Raw genomic sequence first — 12,891 nt, 5'->3', positions numbered from 1 at the left:
GTATCTGATTTACATATGAAAGTGGCCCAAATCAAAATAGAAAAGATCAGATTCCATGTGATGTGTGCTGTTCACACGGTCATGAACCCCCCCCCCCCCCATCCGAGTCACATAATGAGTAAAAATAAATCAGATTCGGGCCACTCTTACCTGCAGTGTGAACGTAGCCATATAGGCACTTATCTGACGTCTTAACACTTTTCAAAGTTGGCTAAATGGTCTTAGATTAACACTAGATCTATAGGGGTCATTTTAGAGATCTGTTGATTAAATTACTATTACATTAGACAATGAAGGTTTGTCCCATTTCACTGCTGCACTACCAAATGGTTAACCCTTTCACTGCGACAATACGCAGAAGGTTAACCCTTTCACTGCGACCGTTGGTTGTGTGATAGTAAAGGGTTAACCTTCTGTCATGTGGCAGTGAAAGGGTTAGTGAATTAAGAATAATTTGCCAGGAATAGCTATTTCTCTTCTGTAGCCTACAGGCCTCAGGAAAATCATCATCATGGATTGCGAGGTGCAGCGCTGACGCACCACTTTCGGTCAGAATGTATTGTCAGTGCAGGCAAGTATGCTGTGGAACAGCGTACCTACCACTATTCGAGAATGTCCAACTTTTTTTTTTTTTTTAAACTTTGACCAGTCAGCTGGTTCTTTTTAGCGTTTATCGCTTTTTCGTCGCATTCATACTTGGTCAAGGTCGACCGACAGAAGCAGGCTGAAAGGGTTCAGATGGGGGGAAAGACACTCTGGGAAAGGCACGGCTGCCGTCCGGGATTCGAACGCGCTCAGCCCCAGAGAATGTCCAACTTTTACTATTTTTAAACTCAAAGTAAAAAATTAAATTAAAAAAGGTTTCTAGAACACCAATCATGTGACCATATATATGACATTTTTTGTCTTGGTCCTTTTAGCTTCGTAGCCATGTATTTGTAAATGATTGTTCTTTTGTTTTAACATGTTTTTATATTGCTCTTATTTGTTTTATGTTTGGGGACTGAGGATGAAAATGTGCATCCCTTGCTAAATCCTGTGTATTTACAGTGCATTTTATGTATTGACCATTAATACATGCTGTCCCTTCCAAATAAACGTATAAATGAATGAAATTAAATAGTCTTCTTCCAACTTATTTTAAAGTAAATGAGGTGTTACTCCACTTTACTCAAATGTGTACTTTGTCTTTGGAAGGCACCAGGCCAAATCCAGTCTAACTGGCTTTCCCAACTGTTAAATGGTAAATGGTACATTTATCCAAAGATTAAAAAAATGTTGTTCCTCACATTCACCCACACACCGACTATAACGGACAGCGGAGGCAACCATGCAAGGTGCCAACCTGCTCATCGGGAGCAATTAGGGGTTATGTTGGGGATTTCGTGTATAAAATCAATCCTAAATCGAACTAAACAACTATGGTAATATCTGGTTGTCAAATACAAATAAAACACTGGTGTCTTTTTGACTGGCCGTAAACCAGTGAGAGTTCTATATTATGGTGTGCGAGCCATGCAACTATTCTGTCTCTGTCTACATTGACGTCTCAAAATAGCAATTTGACTTCTGTACAGCTGGGGAACTGAACATTGTTTATGAACACGTGTGAATGACACACAGTTTCCATGTGTTTTAAATGGCTCTCACATCAAAGTCAATATCCCAGTGTACCCAACCCCCCCCCCCACCCAACCTCCTCCAATGTACAGTTTCTACGTCAAATGTATATACTCCCTTTTCTTGACTCCTTCTGTATCACAAACAGTACTGTATTTGCAAATCTGGTATGTCATAAATGTATAGATGTAGCAGTACTGACTATCTGTATGTCATGTATGTCATATATGTCCTGATGAATTGAAAATGGGGGACCCTGATGTAAACAAGACGAAAGTCTTTCTCTGGTCTGCATCCCCTTAACAATTGTGTGTATTGAGCTGTACTGTATTGTACCCATTCTGCAATCTGTTAATAAAGTTTTCAATCAATCAATCAATCAAAGGACATGTTAGGTTTCTGGCCATTGCTCTTCTTGACCATGCAAGGCACTGGCATTACAGCTGGAGTTGGTCCCCGGGCACCGCATGTGCACTGCTCCTAAATAGTTAGGATGGGTCAAATGCAGAGAATGAATTTCCCCAAGGGGATTTATAAACTTAAATGTCGGGTGCATAGAATTTTGTCACCTCAATAAGGCAGGGTTCGAGTTATGGGGAGGCTTGGCCCCCATAGATAGAGTCTGGGCCCCCATAGTCAACAACACCTGTGGGGGTCTCTGAAATATATTTTTTTTATATATATTTTTTTCAATGTACGAATTTGTATTATTTATGTTAGCTAAATAAATTGTTCATAGATAATATTTTTGTTTTCAGTTCATACATTTGGTCTCATTTGTCAAATTAAATTGTTGTATTTTATCAGATACAAAATGCAAATAAGTAAATATGGCATATCAGAGGTGAGTAAGAAAATGAACAAATATTTATGGTTAAGAATGAGACTGAATATGACATCACACAATAGTCTAATGATTAGACTGTTGTGTGATGTCATTACTCCTTAGTATTAGACTATAATCCTAATGAGATATTCCTCTAAATATGACTTCGAAAACGGCCACAATTTCAGGAAAAAAAAATAGTAAAAAAATCTTTTGCCGGCGTGCGGTTTTTGGGGCCCGGCCCCCATAGCTCTCAGGTCAGGTGATAACTCGAACCCTGCAGGGGGGGGGGGGGGGGGGGGGGGGGGCACCTGCCAAAAAGGTTGGACCTGCATGTCTCCCCTTTATATCTGTCAAGTTTATAAACATACAGTAAATAAGTGATGGCGGCTGGGGTCTTAATATAAGAGAGGCCCTGTGGGCACGTGACACGCCCCCCCGCCGGTGTCTGGTTCGCCATTGTGCCATGCTGTATTTAGACAAGGGGCTCAGTGTAATGTCATTGGTGAGGGACAGCTGTCAGATTACGGCTTTGCGACTCAACACTCTTTCTCTCGTCAGCTGATTGTTATTTTATGTTCCTGGAAACTCAGAAATACGGTTCACGTGCCAGTTCAAAATAAACGTGGAGTTTAGGCATAAAAGGCTGTTGAGAAAAATATATACTATATCATGTCAAATGTAAGAGCTTAAGGTTCCAGCTATACGGTATGTGGGGAGATGACAGTGGAGGAAGTGGTCAGAATATCATTAGAATACATATATCGTTGGGCTAACTTGAAAGTGAATTATATGTTTCTTGGGGGATTGATTGATTGATTGATTGATTGATTGATTGATTGATAACTTTATTAACAGATTGCAGAATGGGTACAGTAGTACAGTACAGCTCAATACATACAATTAGGGATGCAGAGCAGACCAGAGAAAGACTTTCGTCTTGTTTACATCAGATGATCAGAGTCCCCCAATGGCACCTTTGGGAGTCCCAGGTCCTTGGGGGGTCCCCCAATCGAAATAGATCATTCACTTTCAAGTTAGGGGAAGTTAAACGTTTGAGGCATCTTACCCACGGCGGTAAATCAGAAGTTGTAAGACTCTGTTTGACACTTTTCTCCTCCTGTTCAAAGAACGCCAGAGCCCTGCTCAGCCTGCTCCTCTTGCCCACCGTGTTCCTCCGCCACCAGAAGAAGATGACGAGAGCGATCAGCAGCCAGCTGAAGCTGAACTCAAAGTAACCCAACGCGTAAATTGGGAAAATCAGCACGAACGTCCTGGCGAACTGGACCCACGTCTGGGTCAACTCGGCCGTCGAGGACACCACCGGCTCATCGTCCACCGGCTGAGCAAAGTTCGTGTTGCCGGGGACGGGGTTAACCACCGGGTTCGGTGGGAGCGGGTTCTGTCCGTTTTCCTTGGGTGGTGCCGTGGCGTTCCCGTTGTTGTGTGAGCGGGCTCCTCGCACGGACGTCATGCCGTCTCTTGACATCGCTCCTCCACACAGCTGTGCTCGGGGACCCGTGTGTCTGAGCGCGCAGACCGGAGCAGTTCAACGCGGATTCCACCGCAGCAGGTCGCGGTTCCCGTGCGGCGCCAGGCAGGCAGGCAGCGGTGGATCCGACCGATCCCTCTCTTGACCCCCCGGTACTCTCACGTCAGCTCACCTGCACACCAGCCCATTGCCTTCGGGGGAATAGTTAGCAGCACCCACTGTTTCGTATAATCGGGAAAGCACTCTAGTTTAAATGTTGTCTCGTCTTTGCGCGTCCATGCTGCTGCGGGTCCACTTGCTTCTGACTGTTCTTCTGCATGGGAACGATCTCCCTCCCCCCCTCTCTCTCTCTCTCTCTCTCTCTCTCGACTCTCTCTCTCTCTCTCTCTCTCTCTCTCTCTCTCTCTCTCTCACAAACACACGCACGCGCACGCGCACACACACACACAACACAGGTCAGGGGCGCAAAATCGCCACCCCGTGTTCAGCTGCCGTTAACGCACACCGTGTGCGATCTCGTCAAAAGCTACCGACGCCGCCGCCTTTGAGTTCATTGAATTTGAACGGGGACATACGAAAATACAACAAGCCCTCAGATAAATCAAACGTGGGTTTTTGTGTGTGTGCCGAATATTCACTATTCAGGTAACGTTAACACATACAAACATAAAGAACAATAATATAGCCCAGAGAAGCAGGTAAAAAGAAGACCGCGTCTGTCATTGATAAATCTAGACAGTTGCCATGGTGATCCGTTGTCACTTCCAGCGATGGCTCGGTTATAGTTTAACAAGTCTGTTGTCAAGATGACATGACGCGTTCTCCATGGTTTCAGCCAACTGCGCTTGCGCGACCGAGGTTTTGCAGTCATGGCGGCGTCAACAGAAAGTAATAAGCTTGTCTTCTGAGATTACTAAAACACAGAACGGACAAGAGACCGATGCGAGCATGCATCCCGATAAGGTAACTAACTCAACCCTGTTTTCTGATGGCATCGGCCAAGCCTGGGTATTAAATCCCACCTTCACGAACGGCTCTCAAACGTGTGTGAGTGTTTGGACTCACTCAGTGTTGGGTGGTCTCTGACTCAAACATTATCTTATTCTAGATACGATAGTACGTTGCATGTCTGCTTTATTTCCCAACATTAGCAGTAAACTACTCCAGTTAATAACGCCACGAGCCACGCTTTGTGATAACCGTTCTCGCACATGAGTTGGCTAACTGCCTTAGTTAAAAAAGGGGGAATACCACCAATTTTAAGAATACACTTGTGTTCTTCCTGTGCCCCAGGAGAGGTAATTCCGTTTGTTTGAACACTCACCACTCTCTCCTAAAGCTAGAAATCAGAGAACCCTCCAGTCTGATATAACAGGAATGTAGAATATGGGGCTGCTCCATGGACAATGGATGGGGCTCTGACTTTATGAGGCCATACTGTGTGTGTGTGTGAGCTCTTGCACCCAAATGAGGTTCATATTCTAGCGTTGCTAGAAGGTCTGAACCATAATTAAAACTTAATTGGGGTGTAAGAGCGCACACAAACATTCTATGGCCTCCATAAAGTCAGAGCCCCGTTCATTGTCTAATATGTAGCAAGTTCCCAGATCTGACATACTAATGACATAAGATAAGATAAGTCATTATTGATCCCCCTGAGGAAATGTGGGTGTATGGGCAGGGTAATAGCAGAAATACATAAATACAGGCAATAAAATCGGATCTGAATATACAAATATGAGAAAAATTAACAGTGTAAACAAAGGTGCAGATGAGGGTCTGTATGCCCTATTGGTTATATAATATGAATGCAGTACAATACAATAAAATGCAATAAAGAATTTAAATCTAAATATATACTATGAGTAAGAGTAAGAGTAAACGATATACACAAGGTGCCCTAACTGGCATGATGTACGTCATACGTTGTACTGTAGTCCTTGCACGTTTTGGTGCTTAAGAGTCAGACACACTTAGTGGTCAGACATCACTGATTGGAGGGTTCTCTCTGATTTCTAGATTTAGGAGAGCGTGGTACGTGTTCAGAAATACAGACTGAACTGTCCTGGGGGCTGGGGCACAGGAAGAACACTGTGAATTCTTAAAACGGGTGGCATTCCCCTTTTAATGAAACAATCTCTTTCTTCAGAAAGTAACCATGGAAGACACTTGGAAATCATCTGACCTTAGGAGACACGTGGTTAGAGTAAGTTCCCATTAGATTAGCTTACTGAAGAAGATGGCGAGCGGAGTCGTCGGTTCTATTCACAACAACAGAGACGTTCCTCTTTGCAGGACGGAGGGCGCGAGGAGGAGGAGCGCGTCAGGAGACGCAACGAGAATGAGAGGAGACACGGAGCCGGGGAGTCGGTGGAGAGGCACCAGAGGGACCAGAGGGACCCCGAGAAGGAGGCCCGGAGAGAGGGGGACACGCACAGGGAGCGAGACGGCACACGGGACCGAGGGAAACAAAGGGACGAGGAGAAAGACAGACACTTTGACAGAAGGAAAGAGGGCTCTAGGGACAGGAGGGGCGAGAGGGAGGAGAGGGACGGAGACAAAAGGAGGGAGAGGGAGAGAGAGGTAGATGGAAGCAAGCATGGGCATCGGGAGCCTAGTGAGAGGAGGCGAGACGGAGAGGAGAAAGAGAATCGGGTCAAGGACAGAGACAAGGGCAGAGACAAGGACAGAGACAAGGACAGAGACAAGGAGAATCAACGGGTAAGGGAGGGAGACAGAGGCGAGGACAGGGACAGGAGAAGGGAAGAAAGAGACAGGGAGAGGAGACGAGAGGAGAGGGACAGCGGACACGGGGCCGAAAGGGACCGAAAGAGGAGCGACAGAGGCGGGGAAGGAGGGAGAGACGGGGAGCGGAAGCACGACGGGGAGCGCAGAGAGAAGCACGGTGAGCGACATGGGGACGACTCGCGAGACAAGCGGAGAGACAAGGAAAGGAGAGAGAGACACAAGGACCCAAAGCCTCCGGAACAGAAGGAAGGAAGAGGTGAGGTTGTGGACGTTGCATCAGTGTGTTTAGCCAAGGTGTCTGTTTAGCTACAACCAGCAGCTCTATCGCTCACTCAGTCTCACCCACAAGTGTCCCCACCCTGGCCTCTAGCAACCACAGTTTTCGCCCTGGGAGGCTGACATTTGGGGGGGGGCTGTATGAGACAAGCTTTGTTGTTCGATATGATTAACTACACATAACTCATTAACTGTCTACTGTCGACAGTAAGATGATATTGGAGATACTGAAAGCTATGATTAGAGCATCTTAAACTACTCCTTGTTTAGCTAGAACCACCTCAAGGACCCCATTTTGGGGAAACCACTTGTGTTAGCTTATTATTTCTGTGTTTCTGATTTCAGAGTACAAGGAAGCACGTAGAAAAGACAGAGATGAGAGGGAGAGGAGACACAAAGAGAGAAGCAGACAGGTGAGACCTATCCACCACTGATGTTCTTGTGTTTGACGTACCAGACATGACCAACAAACTTCTAATTCATTTTTATTTTCTCATTTTATTCATCCCTTTACAACACATGTGTAATAAATCTCAAACTATTAGGAATGTCTGACCACTAAGTTTGTCTGACCACCAAAACCTGCACAGACTATTGACGTATGATGTATATCATGCCAGTTAGGGTACAGACCCTTATCTGCACCTTGTGTAAGTATACTGTTTACTTACTCATAGTATATTCCGATTCAATTTATGAAAAGAAAAAAGAAAATTGTATTGCCTATATTAATTGTAACATATATTATAACTGATAGGGCACAATGCACACCCTCATCTGCACATTTGTGTACACTGTTTATTTTTCTATTCCAATTTAATTGCCTATATATTTATTATTTATTACCCTGCCCATACCTGTACCTCCCCCTCCCCCCTCCCTCGTGCTGCTATGATGCAGCATGAGGAATAAAAGGAAGGAATATCTTATCTTATCTCATATTGCAGTGAAAGTCTAAAGAAATGTCAAAATGTGAACTTCTAAGCTTAGAGACAAAAGAAAACCCAAACAGAGCTGTTGACTGGAGGAGGGGTGCCTGCTTTTACCCCCACGGTGCTCCCCATCACGGCCGGAGTGAGCTCAACCAGGGTCTATCTCACCGCTAACTCAAGGAGGGGGATCTTTTCCCGCTCACTAGGATGAAAAACGGAGGCAGGACGGCGAGCCCAGGGAGGAAAGAGACCGAAAGGGGTCGGCGGAGGGTCGTCACCACAGCGACAGAGAGCGAGCGGAGAGGGATAAGCGCAGGGAGAGGAGACACGGGGAGGAAGGGGATCCCGAGAGGAGTCGCAGAGATGGGACCGGCAGTGCCAGGGAGGAGGCGCCTGATCAGGGTGACGGGGGCGGTGCCCAGACTTCAAAAACAAAGGTTGGCAACCGACTTATCATCTGTACACAATAGGAATGAGCTTTGATTTTCGAATATTCAAAGTCGTTCAATTATAAAATAATCTAATAGTTTATAGAATATCGATTTGTCTAAAAAAAAAAAATTCCCCTTGTTTCTACTGGCAACTACACTGTGTATTGTATTGAGAGGGGACCCTATTAACACATTGTGTGCCGGCAGGGGGTGCGCTATTTCTCGCTCGGATGCCACCACTCTAGTCAATGAGAGGGCGAGCACATTTGTGAACGCATAAACTATATCTTAAATTATGGCTACAGTATGTGTCTAATACGCCTGTCGCTTATCAATGACTTGCCTGCAGTCAACATGTACGAAACGGATTGTTTTTTCATCAGTACATTTCCGTTTTATACCGTTTTGAATACGAGTATAGTTTTGAAGATTTCTAGTGATTCCAGAAAAATCCGCGAAAATAGCCATTTACTGGAATACACAAAACATGTTGTAATTTTTTGGCCTATTTATGAATAGTTTTCAAATAAACGCTAGATTATCGATAGTATATGTGTACTTATGCACGCTAGAGAAGCGGGCTGAAAAATCGATTATCCATGACCTGGTTAGCGCTAACGTCATACACGCACACACAGCCACACACACACACACACACGTTGTGAAATATGTGAAAAAAACATCTGATTACCCCAAAACTGGTAAAATAGATTCCTTACCTCAGACCAGATGTTCTGCAAAAAGATTATTCCAATTCCTGATCGCCATTCCAAATATCGATCGCGTTTATTGATCCAACGTTAGACCTCATTTCCATTGAGTCCATTCCAATGGGTGCAATACCATCCGAGAGACGATAGGGGGCGGTATATGTCCTTTTCGAGCTCAGAGACAGTCCGAATGATAACGTGAGGCTGGATGGATGAAAAATGAATGGATATCGCTAATGAAAGAAATAACGATTAAATAACGAGCTTTCTCGTTGTTGGCACACAATGTGTTAACTGTTACACCGCTGAACGGCATGCTGGGTACAGGTAGCTAGCCAGGTAGCATAACGGTCTGTTAACAGCTGAGAGAACAGAAAAGAAAGGTGAAGAAAGAGAGACCGGAGATGTTACATGGTAGCATCGTTTTGTACGTTTGCCATGTTGTTTCACTAAGCTCACACATTTCAAGCATCAGTGATGTAACGTTCAGAATGTATCCTTTTGTTCCTGAAAATACGCTAGCCTGGTTAGCTGTTAGCAATGACAGTAGTAGTCAGCTAGCTCACCATACGTTAACGTGGAAGCTCAGACATTTAAAGCATCAATGATAGCATTAGCTGTTCGCGATGACAGCAGTCAGCTAGCTCACCATACGTTAACGTGGGAGCTCAGACATTTAAATCATCAATGATAGCATTAGCTGTTCGCGATGACAGCAGTCAGCTAGCTCACCATATGTTAACGTGGAAGCTCAGACATTTAAAGCATCAATGATAGCATTAGCTGTTCGCGATGACAGCAGTCAGCTAGCTCACCATACGTTAACGTGGAAGCTCAGACATTTCAAGCATCAACGATGTAACTTTCGGAATGAATGCTTCTGTTCCTGGAAATAACGTTAGCCTGCTGTGACTCCTAAATATCTAGCTGTTAGTAATGACAGCAGTCAGCTAGCTTGCTTGTTGGATTATCTCACATTCGCTATTAAGTCAAAATAAAATCCTATGTTAACTGTGTATTTCCTTTCTGTTATCCAGGAGGTAGCAATACTATCTGAGCCTGATCGTCTGAGTGCATTAGGAGACACAGAGGAGATTGTAAGAGGCTCGTTCCGGGTTGAACTACTTTTTTGATAATCGTTTACCTGCACTGATCGCTCATTCCCCTGCCTGCACGAGAGCAAAGCAAACCGCTGAAGTTTCAGACGACGGCCGCTTATTTCAAACCCGCGTTAGATCGGAGACTTTGATCAGTCCGTCGACAAACTGTCTCATGTACTGTAGGGCTTCACCCTCTTAGTCAATCAGTCAATCAGTCGATTAATCGATCGGTTTGGTCTTCGTCGACCAAGACTTTGTTAGTCCATTAGTCGTATTTTATGCTTTTTCGTATGTTGAATGACTTGTTTCCTGGGGGAGAACATGCTAATCACATGTCTGGGAAGCTCTAGGTTTAAAGGAACACGCCAACTTTTTGCGAAATTAGCTTATTTGCCATCTACCCTGGAGTTAGACAAGCAGATACATACCCTTTTCTTCGGCAAAAAAAGAGTTGTATTTGGAGTGTATTTCGTTACTGTTTGGAACTAGGCTACACTGGCACACCTACTTCCAGTGAATGACGCTAAGCTAGGCTAACGGTGCGGCTGTTCCCTAAGCCTAATGCATGCACAGAGAAGAAAAGGGTATGTATCTGCTTGTCTAACTCCAGGGTAGATAAGCAAATTTCCCCAAAAATTGTCGTGTTCCAGAGGTGCACGAGTGCACAATTTCCTTTTAGATTGGGCGATTAAATCAACGAAGAGATGCATCGACAGAATCTCTGACTATTAGTCGACTGAGTATTTGTTTAGTCGAGGACGGCCCTGGTCTTATGCTTACTCTGTACACTCTCCCTCTTGTGCTCTTGTACTCTTTGCTGTCTGCAAAAGCATCGCTTTACCATTCATCAACTTTTCTGTAGCTATTTACCATTACCCCCCACGATGAATTCTCTTGTTTGTCTGCACGATTCAAATGGTTGGTTTTGGACTGCATGTCCCTCTCTGCAAGCCTTTATTGATAGAAAAATAGATCCGTGCACCTTGGCATAACTTATTGATGTTTCATTCTTTTGACCTTTTCTCACAGCATGCTGTCTCTCTCTCTCTCTGAGAGGGGTTTACAGAGAGAAAGGTCAAAGGAACAATTACGCAGAGGTGTTCATTGTGTTCAGGAATGAACTTTTCTATAGGGACTTCCTAATAACGCCTGCATACCTTTTGAGGTCTTTGTTTTTCTCCACACGTCATGCTTTGAGAAAGGTCTAAAGACGGACATGTCATTCAGAACTTTTGGATTTTGGCTGTGTGTTTTTGGATTCCTCTCTCGATGTCCTGCCACCCCGGCATGCCGCAAACACAGGGACTAAAATATCAAAGGTTACCGGTGGTGGCATTTCAGACGTTTTAAAGCAATACCGTATGTGTAGGTTGGCCGCGGTGAAGAGGCGACTGGAGAACGTGATTATGGTGATCAGGATTATGAAGATGATTTTGAGGTAATATGATGGATGGAAATAACATAAGATGTACAGGACCTAACACCAATAACAAATGAGGGTTTTCAGTTTATTACTACTTCAAATAATGTTTGAATTGTTTAATTTTTTCATGTATCATTTTGTTTGTTTGATTTTACTCTTGCATGCTCTAAATGGATTTGTTTTCCAAGAAAGCGGTGAGTGTTTTGAGTGGATTTGTTGTGAAGCACCTTGTTTTTTTAGCGTTTTTTAAGTACATTCATGGTTATTCGTTCTTCATGTTTGCATTCATAGAATTTTTAAAGGTGCACTATGTAGATCATATGTATATCACAACTGAATAAACGAATGTTTCCACTGGCCAGGGTTTAGCCGTCCTGTGGCCTGTCTAGCATACAGTGAGTGTCTCCATTGTATTTAGAAACTGGCTGGACCCTGTCTGAGACGGCCACCTTTCACAACCTGACCTGGCCAAAGCTGGCTGGAACTCTTGTACCATCATGGTTTAGCTTGGGTACCACAGTTGGTGGTGTGCATTCTGAAAGGTTGCCAAGCAACCGGAGAATTTACAAGAATCGAGACACAAACCCAACCGTACCATACCAAACCTGGCCATGGCTAGCCCCAGCCAGGCTGAACATAGTTAATGGAGACACAAACCCAACCGTACCATACCATGCTAGACCATGGCTAGCCCCAGCCAGGCTGAACATAACTTATGGAGACACAAACCATACCATACCATGCTAGACCATGAATCCTAGAACATTGCTAGAAAACTACCTGAAAAGTGACTGTTATTGTTGTTATTTACAAAGGCAGGGCTTGAAATTTAGTTTACAAACCTATTGTAGCCTTACATTTTGTTCAGGGTGCCACAAAATGATTTATTTTTTATTTATGATGACATAACTTTAGGATTATTAACGGAACCCTGAACCAGAAACAGAACAGAAGTGGTTCCAAATGAGTAAAATAGCCAGATTCATTAAGCCAATCAGCATCCACCCCAGCTTTTCAATATTAAGTTATTTCTTTTTTATCTATCCACTTTTTCTCCTTATTTTTCTATTTTTCTCCCATCCCAATTTCGTGTATCCAATTCTCCCCTCCCCTGTCTTGAACGTTGCTCGACTATGCCCCCCACTGGTCGGTTGTAGAGAGGATAGAAGCCTTGCATCACGTGTTCCCTCCGGCACACGAGGAGGCAGCCTGTCTCATCTTTTCGCCTGCCAGCGCGGATTCTCATTGGCGAGGTGTAACGCATGGGAGGCTCACACTACCCTTGCCACTTCCTGTCTCTGCTGTGCAGGCGTCTCCCAACCGACCTGTAGGG

General features: G+C 44.3%; 2 protein-coding genes across 2 annotated transcripts in view; one reads left to right on the top strand and one right to left on the bottom strand.

Moving 5' to 3' along the window:
• esyt2b (extended synaptotagmin-like protein 2b) overlaps positions 1-3,920 on the bottom strand; it is a gene marked incomplete at its 5' end in the record, with an annotated part of 88,317 nt that extends 84,397 nt beyond the window's left edge. The window contains 1 exon segment of the mRNA XM_084325817.1: positions 3,516-3,920. Within this exon segment, the coding sequence (XP_084181943.1) occupies positions 3,516-3,920 (405 nt within the window).
• A 921-nt stretch (positions 3,921-4,841) lies between these two features.
• On the top strand, positions 4,842-11,582 carry LOC311237839 (uncharacterized protein; the record flags this gene model as incomplete). Its single annotated transcript, XM_084325816.1, has 7 exons — positions 4,842-4,901; positions 6,088-6,144; positions 6,234-6,942; positions 7,308-7,375; positions 8,101-8,331; positions 10,073-10,132; positions 11,505-11,582. Exons 1-7 carry the CDS (start codon positions 4,887-4,889, stop codon positions 11,580-11,582), a joined length of 1,218 nt encoding a protein of 405 aa, XP_084181942.1. The 5' UTR covers positions 4,842-4,886.
• Between the last annotated feature and the right edge of the window lie 1,309 nt (positions 11,583-12,891).

This window comes from Notolepis coatsorum, assembly GCF_963971535.1.
Source record: "Notolepis coatsorum genome assembly, chromosome: 12".
NCBI lineage: Eukaryota > Metazoa > Chordata > Actinopteri > Aulopiformes > Paralepididae > Notolepis > Notolepis coatsorum.
This window is presented reverse-complemented; position numbering and strand designations above follow the sequence as displayed.